Source organism: Martes martes (genome assembly GCF_963455335.1).
Source record: "Martes martes genome assembly, chromosome: 1".
Classification (NCBI taxonomy): domain Eukaryota; kingdom Metazoa; phylum Chordata; class Mammalia; order Carnivora; family Mustelidae; genus Martes; species Martes martes.
This window is the reverse complement of record NC_137888.1, coordinates 149,712,589-149,733,761: the sequence shown is the minus strand read 5'-3', so window position 1 is coordinate 149,733,761 and position 21,173 is coordinate 149,712,589. Positions and strand designations below refer to the sequence as shown.

The window sequence follows — 21,173 nt, the reverse complement described above, 5'->3', positions numbered from 1 at the left end:
TCTGGTCAGCGGGGAGCCTGCTTCCTCCTCTCTCTCTGCCTGCCTCTCTGCCTACCTGTGATCTCTCTGTCAAATAAAAAATAAATCTTAAATGTAGCTATACTATTGGGCATACTATACTATACTATATAAATATACACTATAGTATATACTATATAAATATATACTATAGATGTGAAGAGAGAAGAAGATGTGAGAGAGAGAGAGATATATATACATATGTATACATATATATACATATACATATACATATATATACACACATATGTATACATATATATATGTATATACATATATATGTATATATATCTCTCTCTCTCTCACATCTTCTTTATCTATTCATCTGTCAATGGTCATCTGGGCTCTTTCCATCGTTTGGCTATTGCGGACATTGCTCCTGTAAACATTGGGGTGCAGGTGTATGTATGTATATATATATATATATATATATATATATATATATATATATAATCAGCCTTCAAAAAAAAAAGAAATCTTGCCATTTGTGAGGCCATGCCTGGAAATAGAGGGTATTATGCTAAGCAAAATAAGTCAATCAGGGAAAGACAATTATCATATGATCTCACTGACATGTGGAATCTGAGAAATAAGACAGAGGTTCTTAGGGGAAGAGAGGAAAAAATAAAACAAGATGAGACCAGAGAGGGAGGGACCTGGGAGGCTCAGTCAGTTAAGCATCTGCCTTCAGCTCAGGTTATGATCCCAGGGTCCTGGGATTGAGTCCCTCATCAGGCTCCTTGCTCAGCAGGAAGCCTGCTTCTCCCTCTGCCTGCCACACCCCCTGCTTGTGTTCTCTCTCTCTCTTTCTCTGACAAATAAATAAATTAAAAAAAGAAAGAAAGAAAGAAAGAAACCAGAGAGGGAGACAAACCATAAGAGGCTCTTAATCATAGAAAACAAACTGAGGGTTGCTGGAGGAGAGAGGGTGGAGGGATGGGGTAACTGGGTGATCACATTGGGGAGGGTATGTGATGTAATGAGCACTGGGTATTATATAAGACTGATGAATCACAGACCTGTGCCCCTGAAACAAATAATACATTATATGTTAATTAATTGAATTAAAATTTTTAAAATGTTTAAAAAAAACAAACAATATATTGGATGTATACTCAGATACAGTGAGTCAAAGATTAGTGTGGTATTTGTCATTTATTTTATTATAATGAACAATTTAATAAGCATCTTTTTAAAAATGTGAATAGGATATCATTTGGAATGGTAATGGAATACCACGTAGCCATGAAAAAGAAGGAAATCTTGCCATTTGTGACAACATGGAAGAAACTGGAGGGCATTATGCTAACTGAAATAAGCCAGACACAGAAAGACAAATACCGCATGACCTCACTTATATATGAAATCTAAAATATGTCCAACTCATAATTATCCTTAGGTCACAAATAACTACTCTCCCACATACAACTAAGCTTCAGAGTTGATATTAATAGAAATTATTCCAAAATTATCCTTAGAATATGTCCAACTCATAGAACCAGAAAGTAGAAAGGTGGTTAGTTACCAGGAGCTGGGGGGATGGGGGAGTGAGGGAAACAGATGGTATATAAAGGTATAAGATGAATAAGTTCTAGGAATTGAATGTACAGCAAGGTGACTATAGCTAATAATACTGTATTGTATACTACAAATTTGCTAAGAAAGTAGATCTTACATTTTTCTCAGCATGCCAAAAAAAAGGGGGGGGAACGAAGGTGTTGCATGTGCAAATTACCTTGATTGTGTTAATCATTTCACCATGTATACGTAGATCAAATCATCATGTTGTACACCTTAAATATATACAATTTTTATACCTCAGTAAAGCTGGGGGGGAATAGAGTATGCATCCTCATTGTGATTTGGATCCAGAAGAGATTTTTAATATAGAAAGAGCTTAGAGGAGGTGAAGGCGCCTGAAGTAGCAACGGCTCAGCAGACACAGCGGTTTCGTCGGACCGTATGCTCCTTCCGGGTGGTTTAGGGTGGGGGACTGACAGACACTATGGCAGACTAAATCCGCAGGGCCCCCTTACGTCTCATGTCACCTCTCACGTCACCACTATTACATTAGCACACTTGAAGCCTGCCTTCATAGCTGTACCTATATTGTCTGAAAAGAGGGGAGATTCTGCTCCTGCCCCTGCTAGAAGGGACCCATGTTCTACGCTCTTTCTACCAGCTGCGAGAGGAGTTTGCCTGGAGGAGGGAGAGAATGATAAAAGGATGGAAACTAGGTCAAAATCGTAGGGAGCTGAGTACACTGGCAGAACTGAGGGTGCAGAATTTGCAGAGGGGCGCACCATCTGCATCTCCCCATGTAGTGGATGTTTCCACAGTGGAAGAACTTCAAAAACATGCATCATCTCCAGAGGAGAGGAGATGGATGGTGAGACGGCCACAGAACGTTACCAGGGGAACTCGGTGTCCTCCTTCAATGGCAGTCACACTAGCCCCTCGTGTCTGGCCGGTGGGGTGTCGTGGTTGATAGCTTGAGCTCTGTGTCCAGACTGCTTGGGTTTGAACTAGCCTCTTACTTCCTCCACATGCCTCGGTGTTCTCAATAGAGCAATGAAGATTAAAAATAGTTTATGTCTAATAAAGCTGACGTGCAGATTAAGCGGGGTAGTCCTGCTCAAGTGGCAGCCGAGTCCAGAGTAAGGGCTCAATAAATGTTAGCACCTGTTTTCTCACTGCCTTTATGATGACTCCTTGTGCAGCAATGGACAGGATTGCCCAACGAATGACCCTGGAGGTTCTCTCTGGGTTGCCAGGCAACAAGCTATCTGGGACCGGTGGCTCCCCCTCCTTGAGCAGGAGGAGATGTACAGGATTTCAACTTTCCCAAGGGCACTGAGCACTAGTAGCTGACATTCCAAGACAGCTCCCCAGAACAGCTGGCTCCTACGCCTGGGTTGTTTATAAGGCAAACTCTCCTGCTTGCTCAATAAAAAGGCAGGAGATCCGCTCCCTAGCGGGATCCTTCCCTAGAACACAACTACACCGTGTCCTGGCTCCTTGCTGCTTCTTGGTGGAAGGGATGAAAAGGTGGAACCATGTCACTTATCTTGCTGGCTGTGAGTTCCTCATGAAGTCTGCTCCATGCCCAAACTACATGTCATGGTGTGTACCTTCACCTATCTCCCCACACCCTTCCCTGAACTGTCTTCTCCTCATCTTTACTCTCTGAATGCATGCCCCCAGGAGGAGTCCTCTCCTTCTAGATCTGGGTATGCTGCACTCCCCCATAATTTCATCTGCTCCTGCTGTTTCAAATGTCATCCCTGTGCTGAGGACTCCTGTTCATGTCGTATCCTCAAGTTCTTGGCTGGATACTGTCACTTGGACCCGGCATCTTAAACCTTCAAAATGTTCCAAACTGAATTTTAAAATTTTCCTCTGCTATAACCTTGGAAACAAATAAACCCTTGCCCTCCTATACTCATTAACTTGGTAACTTGTACTGCTATCTACCTTGTCACCCTGACAAAAATCCCAAGGCTTCCCCAGACCCTTCTGCCATGGCACAAACATCCTAGGGTCACACTTCATTGTCCCTGCCTCTCTCCTCACTCAGTGCCTCTTCCCCTCTAGGACCAGTATTCTGCTCTTTTTCCAGCGCATTCCACCCTGCATATTCTGTCTGATTAATTTTTCTCCCCCTTTCAAATACCTTCGATGCCTCCCTATTACCTAAATATATAACTTCTCACTCTGGCATTTAAGGCACTCCACAAAACAGCCCATTTCTAAGATTCTGTTGGAGCTGCTCCACTAACTGTACTTTTAAGTCCCAATTTGGAGAGCTTACGGTACCTCTTTACACTTTCTCCACTCTCTCCTTATACTCCTTACACTCTGCCATCCCCTCTACTTCAAACCTCTCAAACAACCCCTCTCCCAGTCACAATCCTGCACATCTATCTATCTCATCTCGGGTATCCCACTTTCTTCCATGAAGCCTTCCCAGGAGCCTGCCTACAGTGACACGCAGAGCAGAGGGGTATCCCTGGTTTACTGTACCTGTTATGTTGCATTGTGTTATCATCACATGAATGCTTATCTAATACTCTTCCCAATCAGCATATATGATCTTAGGTTAAGGGCCACTGATTGTGAGGAGTTTATACAGCATGGGGACTGCACTAGTCCTCAGGAACATGTCTGTTGATTGAATTAGCAGGGGCTGATTTGCCTGGAAGTAAGACTCTGAAGACAAGACAGCTGGTTTCTTGTGCCTATAGTGCTGTTTGCCCTGGACATTCAGTGTGACCCCAGGAGGATGGAGCTCAGACTATCATCTCTAAGTCTTGGGGGGACCCTGGATCCTCGCACAGTGAGAGCTTTCTCAGGGGAGGGAGATTTCTCGCACCCATCCAAGATTTAGGTAATTCACCACTTCCTGCCTTGACTTTCCTCCCTTAGCCCTCGGACTCTGAGGGCCAGGCTCACACACAGATGCTGTGCAGTACTCAGAAAAGAGCATGTTGAGCATTTGCTGCCATCTAGTGAAGGAGGTGTGGCTCAGTTTCTTGCTAAAGCTAAGCAGATCCTGGGCTCTCCCTGAGAGCTGGCTTCGGGAGCCCAGTCTTGGCAAAAGGGGACCATGTGGGGATGCACAGGTGTGTATGGGAGAGACGAAGCTTCTGAACAAAACAGATCACACCCAGGCCCCTAAACTGTAACCTGGGATGGGCAAGACCATATCTTTCCAGAGCCTCCCCTGCCTCCAGCTGGAAGGTATCCCTATTGGAATGATGGCCAGTCGCTTTGCTTAGAAAACTTGGTAGGCATCTGTAAAACATCCAGTGTTCATAATCAGAGGCATCTTTTAGGGAACTCGTCAGTCATCCAAAGCGCCTCAGGTGGAACTGGTCATGACTTTGGAACTGGTGATTTTTACAAGGCCCTTGCAGCCCTGCTGGAGAGCCCCTATGGCCCTGTCTCAAAGGTTTCTCGGCTCTGGGACCACCCATTCCTCTTCCCCAGCATGGCACAAAGGCTCAGGCTCCACCAGGTGAGTGACCGCATGTTCACTGGGTTACTGTGAGGTACAACTGAGATTATTCATGACAAATGCTCAGCCAGTGCCCAATGCACAGCAACCACTAAGTAAAAATTAGGTATTGAATATGATTAGATACTGACAGTATTGCTATTTTGCCAATGCTCCAGAGCATAAGGCTGCCTACAAAACTCATAAAAATTCAAATCCTGGACTGGACATGAATACACACTGAAAGTAATCACCAGTTCAGTGCACCAGAACACCCAGTGCTGGGCAAAGAGGAGCAGGTCAGAGGCTCAGACGCTCAGAGCTCAGACGTTGGGCTCCTGATAGCGTGCCAGCCCCTCCAGCCTATCTGCGGGCCTGGTTTGCACAGGGTTTTCCTCCACACTACAATTATCACGATGTAGGTTCTCCACCCCCAGTGCAGCCTCTTGCCAGGCCTGATGTCTTGTTTGGTCTCTGGGCATCTCCAGTTTTTAGGGAAGTCGTAGGTCTTTTGATAGGCCTGTGTTGTTCTCTGGACTGCATTTCACGCAGACATTCAGCCAGAATTGAACACGGGGTCATCAAGCTAAGATTGCTGGCTAACCAGTACCTCCTCTGGCTCTCCAACCACAAGGTCCAGGTGTAGCTAAGAAGGTGCTCTCTCAGTCCAAGGTGGCCACCACAGATCTTTTAAATGAGCTTTCTTACTGGTTCCAGCCCGTGGTGTGCTGGAGCCAGCTAGGGCCAGCTCACAAGAACTAATTGGGCATCTCTTCCCAACTTCACCTTCAGGAATATCATGGTGGTAGCCTGAACTCGGTCCTGAAGGGAGTATTCACCATAGAAATCGATGCAAGTTACAAATCGTGGCACTTTTTTTTCCTGAAGAGCCGGTTGTTACACACTCATCAGCATATGATGGGCTCCCATCTTAATTCCAAGCAAAGCGCCACTTTTGAATGGCTACTTATGCAGCCACCAAAGAAGATTTTTTGAAAGAAAGGTACTGTCTGCATGAAATACATCTGAATGAATGTACCATCTGAATGAAAATATAAACTGAAAGTCTCATTTATTTATTTTTTTCCAAATGTATATAACAGAGATTGTAGCTGGTGAAAGGGTGATAAATGACAAGCCAAGATCATGCCTTTTGTTTGAAATACACCCAAAATACTAATGTTGGTAAAAATATCTGTAATAAGCTTTTATTTATTAGCAGGTTTTGAATTTTTACTCAGCATGCAAGAGAGTTACATGTGATAAGCCACATATGTGCATTGGGGAAAACATTGAACAAAGGTATTAAACAATGTATCTAGAAACAATATGGAAAAACACTATTTAAATTTTTAACAAGTTTTTTGTTTCTTATGCTTTTTTTTTTTTATGTGATTTGAACTGTGTTTCAATCCTAACATTGGTGTGTCCTCTATAGCCCTTCTGGTGTCTTTCTCCTTGCTAAAACAGTACCAGTGATTCATAGTGAGGCAGCCTTATTTTCTATCCCTGTAAGACCTGTTTGAAATAAACACTTGAAATACCACTTCTTTTAGGCAGAAAAAAATGGGATGGCTAGTTTGGGGAGTTGACTGCTTATTCACACACTGAGCTGAGGACCCCTGGAGCTCAGACGCCAGAGGCCAGGTGATGAGGCTGTGAGGTAGGAGTGAAAGTAGGGGCTTAATCATAGTGGACCTTGCCCTCAGCCCCAGAGGCGGACAGGTCTCCATTGCAGAGTGTGTGGAGTGGTGAACAGGGCCTGTCTCCCAAGGCACTCATGGACATCTTCAGCCTGTATTTTCGAAAGGCCTTTTGAATAACAGCAGCACATCTTTCCTCTTCCTTCCTCTTGGTGGTGGTGACTATGGGTTCATATAACTTCTTGGAAGGGTTGGCTTCCATGAACTTCTCCTCCATCATCACTTTCATGCTGTCCAGGCCATCGGAGTCACCGAGTACCCTAGTGGTGAATGCGAAGAGTATATCCAGGCAGTGGAGACGATCTCCACTCACCATGGGCAAGTCCATCATGAGAAACTGAAATTTATTGGGCTTTGCCACTCGCAAAGGCTCAGGAAGGGCATCGGCAAAGTCAGAAAGGGCAGAATATTTGATGAACTGTGTTGCTTCTGGGTCAAACTTTTCCCAGACTTCATAGAATATCTCAAAGTCATCCTCACCCAAAGGGTCCTCACTTTCTTCAGTGGCTATGTTGAAGTTCTCTAAAATCACGGCAATGTACATGTTGACAACAATGAGAAAGGAGATGATGATGTAACTGACAAAGTAGGTGATGGCTACGGCAGGGAAGTAACGGTTGTCTAAGTTGGGGTTTCCTGAATCCTTTGATTGCAGCATGGGCTTGAGGAGGGCGTCCCAGCCTGCTGAGGTGGTGATCTGGAAGAGACACAGTATGCTGCCAACAAAAGTTTTAAAGTTGAATATGTCATCAATTCCATGTTCCTCCTTCACTCTGCAAAAATAGCTCATACCAAAAATGGCATAAATAAACATAACCAGAAAAAGTAGAAGACCAATGTTGAACAGAGAAGGAAGAGACATCATCAGAGCGAAAAGGAGAGTCCTAATTCCTCGTGCTGCCCGAACAAGTCTCAGGATCCGACCAATCCGAGCCAAGCGGACAATCCTGAAGAGTGTTGGAGGAAAAGGAATGTGCTGCTGGTTCTCCAAGGCAGAAATCATTGCACCTTAGGAGAAGGAAATAGAGCAATTAATTTCCAGTAGGCACCCTGCTTTCAGATCCAGCCCGTCTCTCTCGCCTTGAACTCTTACTGGGACCAATTTTTAATCAGTTCTTTGTAATCTATGTGCCGCACAAATTAAGAACTGTCTTTATCAGTATCAGGGAAAATGTCTATCAGTGCCTAAACTTAGAAAATAATTTCCAAGCACCATACAACTTTAGATGGGACTTCAGATAAAATAGGATGTCTATAATATTGAAGACACCCAAGGAAAGGAAAGAAATTTATGAAAGGCTATTTTGTGACCTATCTCATACACTTGAAGTGTGTTATCTGTGTTGGGTATTGAAAGTCTCTCATGGGATAACAAATGTAATAGTTTTCCATATTTACTGGATACAAAGAATGGAAAGATAAACGAACTATATAGTCCTTCAGGTTAGCGTAAGGAGAAACTTCTGACACTGACTGATGGTTGGCTTGAGCCTGAGCTGTCAGTGGAAATTGTAGAACGTCTAACCCCAAAACTCCTTTAAAAAGGAGGTTTTTATTTGTATAGGGGAGTTTGAACACAGCTTGCTATAGGCAAGGACAGGGGAGGGCTGGAGGGAGGTGGTGTTTTGGGGATGCTCAACTCTATGTGGAAGCTGCCGCAGAGCTCTCATATTTGTCAATATGCTCAACCCAAGGAAGGATTCCTGAGGTCCACTCAGAAAGCTTAAGGAACTAAGTTGGAGATACTTTCCTTATTGTTGTAGACACCTCCAAAAATGGGATCTCAAGCAGAGGTTTCTGCAAACAGCTAAATATTTGGCCTAAAATGTCATCCTGTTCTCTCATTGCCTATTCTGTAAGCAAGTGATAAAAGATTTGAAACAATTCACATTTTGGCCCAAATATTAGAGAATGGCTGGAACGTGTTTGTCTTGTGTAGACATGGCCTTGCTCTTCCTCTGGGTGGGAGTGGGGGGTCCTCAAAGGCATTACGGGAGATGGGCAGCCAGAATTGTTGGCTATCACCTAATGACTAAGAGAACTAATTCATAATCTATTTCACCAACTGCCCAACTGTGCCCATGAAGTCGAATTCACATGTTAATTGGGCAGCAAACACTAGTGAGGTGTGGAATTTATTCAGTTCCAACTTAACAACACTTGGAGGAGGTCCACCCTTTAAGGCTACCTCCTTCACAAGTATTTCTTTGACTAATGGAACCCAAAGTGATCTATCTGTTATCTGAGCTCAGTTTTTCTGTGTACCATGGGATTTGGTGTACAGTTAATTTCTCTCTTTTTCTGACTCTTTAAGTTAAGTAAGTCTTAATACTTAAACTACATTGTTAACTCCTAGAGAAGGATTCACTTTGACTCACACTCATTTTGTATTTCTCTAAAGGCTTAGTAAATAGCTTGGGAAAGTGTAGAGGCTTAGTGTTGGGTGGCAAATCTACTGGCAAAGGCATATAAAATGCTGCCCACATTGGTGAGTAGGACTTGGCTCAAGGTGTGGATTTTCTCATCCACTGGAGCAAAATGCTATACAGTGCTCTGCTGTGTAACTGCAATTGCCTAGCAGTTGTTCAAAGGACAGAAATAAGAAATATTTCCACAACCTGCATGATGGCTGGCACTGTCTGGAAGGAGTTCAGTAAGTGGTAGAATAAATGAGTTGCTCTCTGCATATTGGAGGAAGGGGTTCTTCAAGTTCTCAGAGGGCTGTGCCAGAGTCATTCTACCATCATTTTCTGACCTTAATACTGCTGTCAGTTTCACCAGGACTTGAAATTAGAATTGACTGATAAAGTTTAACAATCTGTTTCACTGGAGGTGTGTGGAAGGATCTATTGCTCAACTTTATCTACGTCAAATTCATGGCTTAGAAACCAGAACAGACCATGAGCTGTCCCATTTTCTTGTTCTTGGAAACATCTGCATTGCTGCTGTAGTGATAGGAACAAAATATTTTGATCTCACATATCTGTTTAGCACATCCTTTCTGAAATAGTACAAAAGCTTCCACTTGTGAAATCAGTTTTCATTGTCTCCATTGCTTTTTTTTTTCTTCCATTGCCTTTTGAACTATGAGAATGGCCCCTGAGTGGTTGCACACAATTATTTAAAAAAAAAAAAAAGGCAAACTGCAAAAACCCAGAGTGTAAACTCTTATGGCTTAGCCATGAAGAATTTAATTTCAAAGTTGGAGTGTGTGAGTGTGTGTGTTATAAAAACGTAAATGGAAACAACCCTTTTTTCCTCTATTCTTCTTCCACAAATCTTACAGTTAATCCTGCCTATGTTAAGAAAAATATAGTGATTATGGAGTAAGAATGGTTGGTGAATGGGGTCCAAGCAGTTGAGACAGGCATAGTTCATGCTGTAGTTTAAGTTAACATGGGATACAGAATAAAGAGAAAGCACTGCTTGTCCTCATGACACACTCTTGGAAGCACAGTCTAGGCTGGGCCATGGAGGTCCTACATAAGAGGTGAGAGAAGGCCTAGCAGTGTCACAGGGTTGCAATAACTGTGATCTGATAGCCGCATGGATTCTGAACTAAGGAAAACCACGGGAACTAAGTACCAAATCCTTAAGACTAAAGACGTTCATGAGAGCTTATAGTTGCACAGGAAATGTAGAACTCTGACTCAGTGATATCCCAGATATCCCCATAGACACTTTAAGGTCATCTTAATTTTGTCTATATCCATTGAATAAATGGATCCACACAGTTATTTAACTCTCTATTTCGGTTACGTAAACAGTCAAAGGAATGAAAATTGCTCTGTATCTCCTAGCAACTTCCCAGTAGAGAATGGCATCAGTACACCTGTCTTTTTTTTTCCCCAGAAACCACATTAAACCTAATTTGTTGCTTTGTGGATAGTTTGAACGTACTTCCAAATGCTAAGATTTACTTCTAGCTCTCAGATTAAAGCCCCTCAGGCTTCTGATATTACTTACTAACAATAGAAAGAACCACGATCACACAATCAAATAAATTCCAGCCAATGGTGAAGTAGTATTGCCTCAAAGCAAAGATTTTGATGAGACACTCAATTGTAAAGATGACCACAAAGGCCAGGTTGAGACGTTCAAGGATGACTTTCGTGGCCATAGACTGGTCATCTGATTCAGCCATCATGCAAAGCATGTTGAGCAGAATGAGGATGATGATGATGATGTCAAAGACCTGGCTTGTGACTACATCAAACACGAGACCCTGGCATTTATTCTGAGAGGGAAAAGAAAACAGGAATCTTAGATCATTTTGCATTGTCAGAATGAAATCACATACATAGAAAAGGCACATACACCAGAATTTGTCCTCTCTTACAATTGAAGCAGTTTCTTGAAAAATGCATACCCTTTTTAAACAACAAGAAATTCTTGTATTTACATTTTCATTTAAATTCAATTACATAAGTGTTTTGAAGTTGTAGGCTTATAGCTTTAATTCCATTTTAAAACAAAATGTTTGGTAATGACATAACTTTGATATGATGGATGATGTTTTGCTGAAATAAAACAGCTCGTGTTAGATTTAATAATAAAAAGATGAACTTCGGTTTCTATATTTCATCTGTTTCTTTATTTGAGCTTCAATAATATTAATGCTGAGAATTCCTACTCACATAATTATGTTGGACAAAATGGAATCAACATCCCCAAGCCTCCATTTGTTAATTCAGAATAATGAGGCCTAAGTATACTTAACCAAAACTCTGTATTCAAGCAGTTCTTAAATGCCAATTTTCTAAATCCTGTTCACTTGAAAATAAGGCTAGATAAATGGGACTGTGATGTAATGATTACTAAAAACAGAAAAATTGATTATTTCATTTTATTATTGATGGTGAACTTACATATTGGTTGGTACATAGATAGTCATACTGCTCACAAAGTAAGTATATGCTAATTGCTCTGGTACAAGCTCTAGCTCAAGTTTGCATGCCTAATCTACCATGTACAGTGAAATGACTCAGTCGTCTCACTGTATTTTCTATAATTTAACAGCTATGAAGCACTACTTCACTTACTTAGTGGAAAATTATTCTTAAACACAAACTCAGACACTAATATTGTATGGCATTCTTGACTATTAATTGTTTTACAATATACGTATACATTAAGGTATTTTATATTATATTATCCTCTAATCAAAATATACATACAGAAGTCTATTTAGAAAACGCCTAAACTCCTGAGAATCACTTTTAGAACCCCAGCTATCTGTAATGGTAATCAGGCAAAAGATGATGTTGGTTTGTGGTGATAATAGTGGAGAGAGATGTAAACATTTAGACTTAAGAGCTAATATGGAAGTAGATGCAGAATTCAGAGACTGTTTGAATGGAAATGGAGGTGGCTATGGGAAAATGATGGCCTGAGGCTACAGTTTTTCGTTGGTAGGGCCTTTCAAGAGAACAGAGAATGAGGCATTTTGGAGGGACACGATTAAGATCTGCCCTGAGAATACTGAGTTCGAGGGGCCAGTGGGGAATCTGAGGGCCTTGGGCAGGTAAAGGTATGGGTTTGGAGCGCAGGTGCAGAGCTGGAATGCAGATGTGGAGTTCAATGGCACCAATACCGACATGAATTAAAACCATGAGAAAGGACGATATCAGTCAGTGAGAGCAAAAGCAATGAGAGAGGGTAGGGACAGCACTGGAGGGATACTACATTTAAGTTTGTGTTTTTCAAATTTTGTCCCACAATCATTAAAACTTTTATCGAGGAATCTGGAGAAGAAACTTGCAAGTCAATTGCATTTGCTGTGTGAGAATGCATCTAGGAAGTCAGAAAGGACCTGAAGAAAAGATACTTTTAAGGGTGCTCTCCAGGAAATCACAGTGAGTGGCAAGAATAACAATGAGGAAGAGTAAGCCTAGGCCTAATAGTTTAATATTTAGAGAAACAGGAGATCAAGAATACAAGTTCCCTAAACTGGTAGATATCAAAAAACATTGGGTATCACTTTAGAATGTAGAGTGAGCAATGAATCTTGAAACACTACATCAAAAACTAGTGATATATTGTATGGTGACTAACATAACATAATATAAAAAATAACATTACATAATAAAAAATGTAGATAAATGTAAATGTAAATGTAAAATGTAAATGTAAAAAATGTAAAAATGTAAAAAAAGAGAATGTACAGTGAATTATACCCAGTATCAATTTTAAATCAGTAATGAAGCCACCCTGTGTGGATGGTTTAGAAAGAATCAGAAATGGTTCCAGATCCCTTCCTCTACTGTTAAAAATAAAATACATCACTGCTCAGGTTAGAACAGCTAGATTCCCCCTGTCCCCATGCAACTGCTATTCATTTTTTCCTAAGGTCAAAAATCACATTTAGATTTTAGAGATTAAAAAAAGTCTGTGGGGAGATAAAGTTGTGAGTTAAGGGCTAACAGCTGATTTAAAAGTCTTAAACTCAGGGACATCTGGAATATGTATTTATCTCATGCAACACTGCTCCCTGGAATATAGAAGTTAAGGTAAATGTGATGCATTAACTGGGGAGATGATACCTGTTTGTTGGAATTCCTCCTTGTGAAGCCCTGACTGGTAAACTGTAGCTACACCGGGAGGGCTACAGCATGACACCTATTCCCAGATGAACCATGTGATGAACATGCCAGAAGACGTAGTTAAAGCATGGAGTTGGAAGCTTGCTTCGGGTAAAGTAGTCTTTGCCCACATGAAGCTCATCCCTTGCAGCTTAGCATGCCCAGGGCGGGGGAGAGGCCTAGAAGCTGTAGCTATGTCATCGAAACTTCTCTTTGGCTATGTGCTGCCTTGCTTGGTTCATATTATGAAATAAATGGGTAAATATGTGGGAACCTATTGTGTCTCATGATTCTTTTAGTTAATTTCAAATCCAGGACCAACTGGTACTGAGTCAGTGGTTGCACAGCATGCACATGTAAATAAAAATTCTCTTTGTCTTTTTTGTTGGCTCAAATTCAAATAAGAGCTCTCCAAATATAATTGTATCATTAACCTCTTGCTAAAAAATTCTTCATTGTTTAAATTCTAAATACTTTGTCCTAGCATTCCTAGATATTTTTACTGCAACACAAATATTCAATCCTAGTGGGATGGATTCTGTGTGTACCCTAAAACATACTCTTTCATTCAACTAATAATTACTGAGAATACACTTTAGGCTCTTTTCTGAGTCGTGGGTATAGCAGTAGACTAAACATACCTTTGATAATTTGGGGTCTCATGTTCAAATGAAAATCTCTAAATCCTATACATGCTTTGGATATCAAGCTCCTCTTCCATACTGCTTTCCCGAACTTCCCCACTGACCCTTCCTGCCATGAAAACCTCCGAAATTACTTGTCAGAGCTACCAACTATGCCTAGTGAATTACTTTATAATCTGATGTGATCAAGTTCCAGCTCTTCAATTAGACCACAAACACAAAGCAGCTCTGGAGTACTTGATAAGCAAGATTCATTGAGAGTAAGGGTCAGCCAACTATATCCTGTAGGCCAGATCTGGCCCACTACTGGATTTTTGTATAATCTGTGAGCTCAGAATGGGTTTTACATTTTTTAATGTCTCGGAAAAAAACTCAAAAGGAAGATAAAATTTTGACATGTGAAAATTAAAGAAATCCAAGTTTTAGTGTCTATAAATCAAGTTGCACTAGAACACAGCCATGCACATTTGTTCTGTACTACCTATGGCTGCTTTTGTGTTACATGGCAGAGCTGAACAGTGGCAGCAGAGACCATGTGGCCTGCAAAGCCTGCAATGTTTACTATCTGACCTGTTTTTTGGTCAACTCCTGGTATAGAAATTTTATCATAAATACTGGTGAAGTGGAAGCCAGTAGGCATGACTTAAGACTTCACACCAGAAAAGCTGGTAAAAGACATTATAAATACATTTTAAATTGGTCAATATTTAGTCAAAACTATAATGAGATATCACCTCACACCTGTCAGAATGGCTAAAATCAACAACTTAAGAAACAACGGGTGTGGGTGAGGATGTGGAGAAAAAGAACCACTCATGTACTGTTGGTGGGAATGCAAACTCATGGAAAACAGTATGGAGTTTCCTCAAAAACTCAAAAATAGAACTACCTTAAGATCCAACAGTCACACTACTGGGTATTTACCCAAATAATACAAAAATACTAATCCAGAGGGATATATTCACCACGATATATATATCAGCATTATCTATAATAGCCAAGTTATGGAAAAGGCCCAAGTGTCCATCAACTGATGAATGGGTACAGAAGCTGTGGTAGATATAAGATGGAATATTATTCAACCATAAAAAAGAATGATATTTTGCCATTTGCAATGACATGGATGGAGCTAGAGAGAATAATGCTAAGTGAAATAAGTCAGAGAAAGGCAAATGGCATATGATTTCACTCATATATGGAATTTAAGAAACAAAACAAATGAACAAAGCGGGTGGAGAGAGAGGCAAACCAAGAGACAGACTCTAAACTATAGAGAACTGATGGTTACAAGAAGGGAGGTGGTTGGGGGGATTGAGGAGTGCACCTGTCATGATGAGTACTGGGTTATGTATGGAAGTGCTGAATCACTACATTGTACACCTGAAACTAATATTCTACTGTATGTTAACTATATTGTAGGACTTTAAAAATAAGAAAAAAATTTAGTTAAAACAAACTAGTAAGTTTACATCATTACAATGAGTATATACTAAGCACCTACTGTGTGCTCACTAGAAAGCAAATGAAAGCTGTTGCTCAAGTTCTTGTTATTGAATTCAAATGTCTAATTTTCCTAAGGACTTGAGCCAGACACCAGTGTATCTGGGTCTTTGTTGATTTCTTAGATAGTGTCTGTAAACTTAAAGAATAAAGAACAGCACTGCAAACATCTGAGCTCAAGACCACTTAATGGATCTATGTATTTAGAATGAATCAATTGCTCTCACCAGAGGTCTTGGAATGGGCTTTTGAGGTTTTTTGGATCCTAATTTTTTCATTGCATTATAGTATTTCTTCTGTTCTTCTGTCATAAAAATGTCTTCACCACCTAAGTATATGGAGAAGATGAGAGCTAATTATTATTAACAGTTTTTTTGGAAACAAGATCTGAACTTTCAGAAGTAGTTTCAAAGTTATATTACATTCTATCAATAACTCCTAAAATTCCAGTTGGAAGCAAAAGAGACTGGACTCTCTATAGGAGGGCTGAAATCAGATTTAAATTAAAGAAAGGAGAAAATGTAAATTTTATCAGCTATATATTAGTTTTTAGAATATGAACAAAGATTACACACTCTTTGCAAACATCCACCATATCTTTAAAAAAATTGAGTATATTTTAGGTTGCATAAATCAAATCACAATGCAAGAAAAATAGATAGTAGTAATAAAAATTTAAACAAAAATCTCACCAAATGGCAAATAAAATTCTCCTAAGTAAATGAATTAAAGCATATATCATTATTAATAAAATTTCATAAAATTTTCCAGACCCATTCTTATGGGAAAAAAAAAAAAACCTAGAGAGCTTTAAATGTTTTCATTATTGAGCAAGAATAAAAAGATATATGAACAAGAATTTTCATTTCTGGAAATTTTAGGAGGAAGTAAAATATCTAGAAATGCTGGGTAAATTAGAACAGAATTCTTTTAAAATGTACAGCTAAACTTGCACAAAAGTAAGGAAGATCTCTGGGGTCTGAAAATTAACAGTGATCAAAGAGTAGTAAATTATCCTGAAGCCATTGTTGGCCTAAGAGCATTTGCTAATCTCTGTAAAAACTAGAATCTTTGGCCTTAATAACTACAAGGGAGTCATGAGGAAAAGTCTGTGGGCTTATGCCAAGGTCCCACATGAATCCGAGACTCCTTCTTAAGTGCTGCCAATGAAAGGGTGAAGAAGAAAACAGAATCTGTCAATAGGCATGGAAGACAGGAAGGAAACTGTCTTAGTCTGGCCTATGGGTAAAAACCCAGTCTTTCCTGACAATCTGTGAATCCAGGCCTGCCTTGATGACAGTGTGGGATTTGAATTTTCACCACTACCAGTATAGACCAAAAATATTCAGCCCTAGGACAGACAGTCTTTTCAATAATGGTGCTGGGAAACTGGATATCCACATGCAAAAGAATAAAGTTAAATTCCTACTTAACATCATACACAAAAAATAGCTCAAAACACATCAAAGACATAAATGTAAGCTCTAAAACAACAAAACTCAGAAGAAAACATAGAGCAAAACTTCACAACACTAGATCTGGCAATGATCTCTTTCATATAACACCAAAGGCATAGATAACAAAAGAAAAAATAGATTAATTGGACTTCATGAAAATTTTAAAATTATGTGCATCACAAGATACTATCAATGGAGTTAAAAGGCAATCCACAGAATGGGAAAACATATCTATATATCATATATCTGATAAGGGATTAATCAGAATATATGGAAAACTCTTAAAATTTAACAACAACAAAAAACCCAAACAGCCAATGTCAGAGAAATTACTACCTGTGTTCTCTTCTAGAATGTTTATGGTTTCAGGTTTCACACTTAGGTCTCTAATCCATTTTTAGTTTATTTTTGTATATGGTGTTAGAAAGTGGTTCAGTTTCATTCTTTTACATGCAGTTATCCAGTTTTCCCAGAACCATTTATTGAAGACACTGTTCTTTACCCATTACATATTCTTGCCTCCTTTGTCATAGATTAATTCACTATATGAGTTTGTTTCTGGCCTCTCTATTGTGTTCCATTGACTTATGTGTCTATTTTTGTGCCAGTACCACACTGTTTTGATTATTACAGCCTTGAAGAGTATCTTAAAGTCTGGAACTATGATTCCTCCAGCTTTGTTCTTCTTTTCGTAAGGTTGCTTTGATTATTCAGGGTCTTTTGTGGTTCCATACAAATTTTAGTGTTATTTGTTCTAGCTTGGTGAAAAATGCTGCTTGTATTTTTGTAGGGATTGCATTGAATCTGTAGATTGCTTTGGGTAGTATGGACATTTAAACAATTTTAAGCCTTCTAATCTACAAGCATAGAATATCTTTCCATTTGTTTGTGTCATCTTCAATTTCTTTCATCAGTGTTTTTGTTTTCAGAGTATAAGTCTTCCACCTCTTTGGCTAAATTTATTCCTAGGTATTTTATTCTTAAGTGCAATCGTAAATGGAATTGTTTGCTTAGTTTCTCTTTCTGCTACTTCATTATTAATGTATAGAAATGCTACCAATTTCTGCATATTAATTTTGTGTCCTGCAGCTTTACTGAATTCCTTTATTACTTCTAGTGGTATTTGGTGGAGTCTTTAGGCTTTTGTGTGTATAGTATCACGTCATCTGCAAATAATGATGGTGTAACTTCTTCTTTAACAAAATGGATGACTCTTTTATTTTTCTTGTCTGATTGTTGTGGCTAGGACTTCCAGTACTGTGTTGAATAAAAGTGCCAAGAGTGAACATCCTTCTCTTTTCCCTGATCTTGGAGGAAAGGCTCTCAGTTTTTTCCTAGATGAATGCATGAGTATGATATTAGCTATGGATTTTTCATATATGGCCTTTATTATGTTGAGATATATTCCCTTTAAATGCACTTTGGTAAGAGTTTTATCACGAATGAGTATTGGATTTTGTCAACATTTCTCCAGATATGTCTCCTGAGGCAAGAGAAACAAAAGCAAAAACAAGTTATCAGGACTACATCAAAATAAAAAGTTTTGCACAGCAAAGGAAATGATCAACAAAACAAAAAGGCAACTTATTAAATGGGAGAAGATATTTGCGAATGATATATCCAGTAAGAGGTAAATACCCAAAATATATAATGTATACAATTCAACAATCTAAAAAATGAGCAGATGACCTGAAGATACAGATACATGAAAAAGTGTTCAACATCACTAATCATCAGGGAAATACAAATCAAAACTGCAATGAGATGTCACCTCACACCTGCCAGAGTGGCTAAAATCAAAACCACAAAAAACAACAAGTGTTGGCAAGAAAATGGAGAATGTACTATTAGTCGGAATGCAAAATGATTCAGTTACTATGGAAAACAATATGGAAGTTCTTCATACAATCCAATAATTCTTCTACTGGGTATTTACCCAAAGAAAATGAAAACACTAATCTGAAAAGATATATGCGCCCCTTTGTTTATAGTTAGCCTTATTTATCATAGCTACAACATGAAAGAGTGTCCACTGATGGATGAATGGGTAAGGAATATGTGGTACACAAGTGTGTGCACATGTGTGTGCACACGTGTGTACACATACACACACTCTCTCACAGAGGAATATTATGCAACCATAAAAAGGATGCATTCGGGCGCCTGGGTGGCCCAGTGGGTTAAAGCCTCTGCCTTCAGCCCGGGCCATGATCCCAGGGTCCTGGGATCGAGCCCCGCATCGGGCTCTCTGCTCAGCAGGGAGCCTGCTTCCTCCTCTCTCTCTGCCTGCCTCTCTGCCTACTTGTGATCTTTGTCAAATGAATAAATAGAATCTTTAAAAAAAAAAGTTAAAAAAAAAAAGGATGAATTCATTTCATTTGAGACATGGATGGACCTAGAGGGTATTATGCTAAATGAAATAACTGAAAAAGACAAATACCATATGATTTCACTCATATGTGGATCTAAAAACAAATAAATAAACAGACAAAAAGCAGAACCAGACCTACAAATACAGAGAACAACATATGGTTGCCAGAAGGGAAGGAGGTGGGGGATGGGTAAAAGGGGTGAAACGGGGTGGGGGAGGTACAGTCTTCCAGTCATGGAATGAATAAGTCATGGGAACAAAAGGCACAGTATAGGGGCACCTGAGTGGCTCAGTGGGTTAAAGCCTCTGCCTTCACCTTGGGTCATGATCTCAGGGTCCTGGGATCGAGCCCCACATCGGGCTCTCTGCTCTGCAGGGAGCCTGCTTCCTCCTCTCTCTCTCTGCCTGCCTCTCTGCCTACTTGTGATCTCTGTCTGTCAAATAAATAAATAAAATCTTTAAAAAAAAAGTATAAGGAATATCATCAGTGATAGTGTAATAGTCTTGCATGGTGACAGATGGTAACCACACTTCTGATGAACATACCATAACATATAAACTTGTCAAATCACTATGTGTACATCTGAAATTAATATTATGTGTCAGTTATAGTCTAAATAAATAATAAGCAAATAAATAAATAAAATAATCTGATTCAAAAATTGACAAAGGACTTGAGTAGACATCTCTCTAAAAAAGATAAACCAATAGCCAAAAAGCACATGAAAAAACATTTAACATCACTAGTCATTAGGGAAATACAAATAAAAACCAAAATGAGATACCACCTCACATCCATTAGGATGGCTACTATCAGAAAAAAAGAAGACAAGCATTGATAAGCATGAAGAGAATCAGAATTACACTGTTGGTGGGAATGTAAAATGGCAGCTTCTATGGAAAACAGTACAGTGGTTCCTCAAAAAATGTAAAAAATAGTCCAGCAATAGGTCCAGCAATTCTACTTCCAGATGTATATCTGAAAGAATTGAAATCAGGGTTTCAAAGAGATATTTGCACACTCGTGTTCACAGGAGCTTTAGTCACAATAGCTAAAATGTGGAAACAAACCAAGTGTCCATCAACAGATGAATGTATGAACAAAATGTGGTAAGGAAGGAAATTCAAAAATATGCTACAACATGGGTGAACCTTGAGGACATTATGCTAAGTGAAATAACTCAATCACAAAAAAACTAGTACTTAGAACAGTCAAATTCATAGCAACAGAAATAGTATGGTGGCTGCCAAGTGGGAAGGAAAATGGGGAATTATTGTCTAATAGGTATAGATTTTCAGTTTTACAAGATGAAAAGAATTATGGGGATTGATAGTGGTGATCGTTGCATAACATTATGAATGTATTTACTATCATTGAAATGTATACAAAAAATGGTTAAGGTGGCAAATTTCACGTTATGTATATTGTACCACAGTAAAATAAATTTTGTGATTTAAAAAAATGCATCCCTAGAAGTTAACCAGGTTGTTTCAGGATGCCTGGCAGACGCAAGTGTCTTCAGTAATTACTTTCATCTTGGTAGTACATATTAATATTATTATTCTGATACTGTCCTATGTGTGTGTTGGGGGATAAAACAAAAAGGAGTAGTTATGAAAATTTTTAATTCTATTATTTCTTGTGCCCATGAGAATCAGTTTTCTCAGTGTGGAAAAGAGGAGATACAGATCATTATTAGAGAAGAAGTTAAGTGAAAATCTTGTAGATCTGAACTTGAATGACCAGTATTCATATTTTCATATACATTTCTTTGAAGTCATAAATTTGAAGTAGCTCTTTCCACTGAAAAAGCATTGAAGCAAAGACAATGAGCATTTCAGGGTCTGATCTCGGAATACCACCTCCCCCAAAAAACAGAACGCCTTAGAGAAAGACCTGATT

The 21,173-nt window shown here is 39.3% G+C and overlaps 1 protein-coding gene across 1 annotated transcript in view; it reads right to left on the bottom strand.

Annotated features, from left to right (window-relative positions):
- Window positions 1–6,697: 6,697 nt before the first annotated feature.
- Window positions 6,698–21,173, bottom strand: part of SCN11A (sodium voltage-gated channel alpha subunit 11) — a gene marked incomplete at both ends in the record, with an annotated part of 82,624 nt that continues 68,148 nt past the window's right edge. The window contains 3 exons of the mRNA XM_080810640.1: window positions 6,698–7,725; window positions 10,684–10,954; window positions 15,670–15,770. Of these exons, the coding sequence (XP_080666766.1) occupies window positions 6,698–7,725; window positions 10,684–10,954; window positions 15,670–15,770 (1,400 nt within the window). The remainder of the gene's footprint in view (window positions 7,726–10,683; window positions 10,955–15,669; window positions 15,771–21,173) is intronic.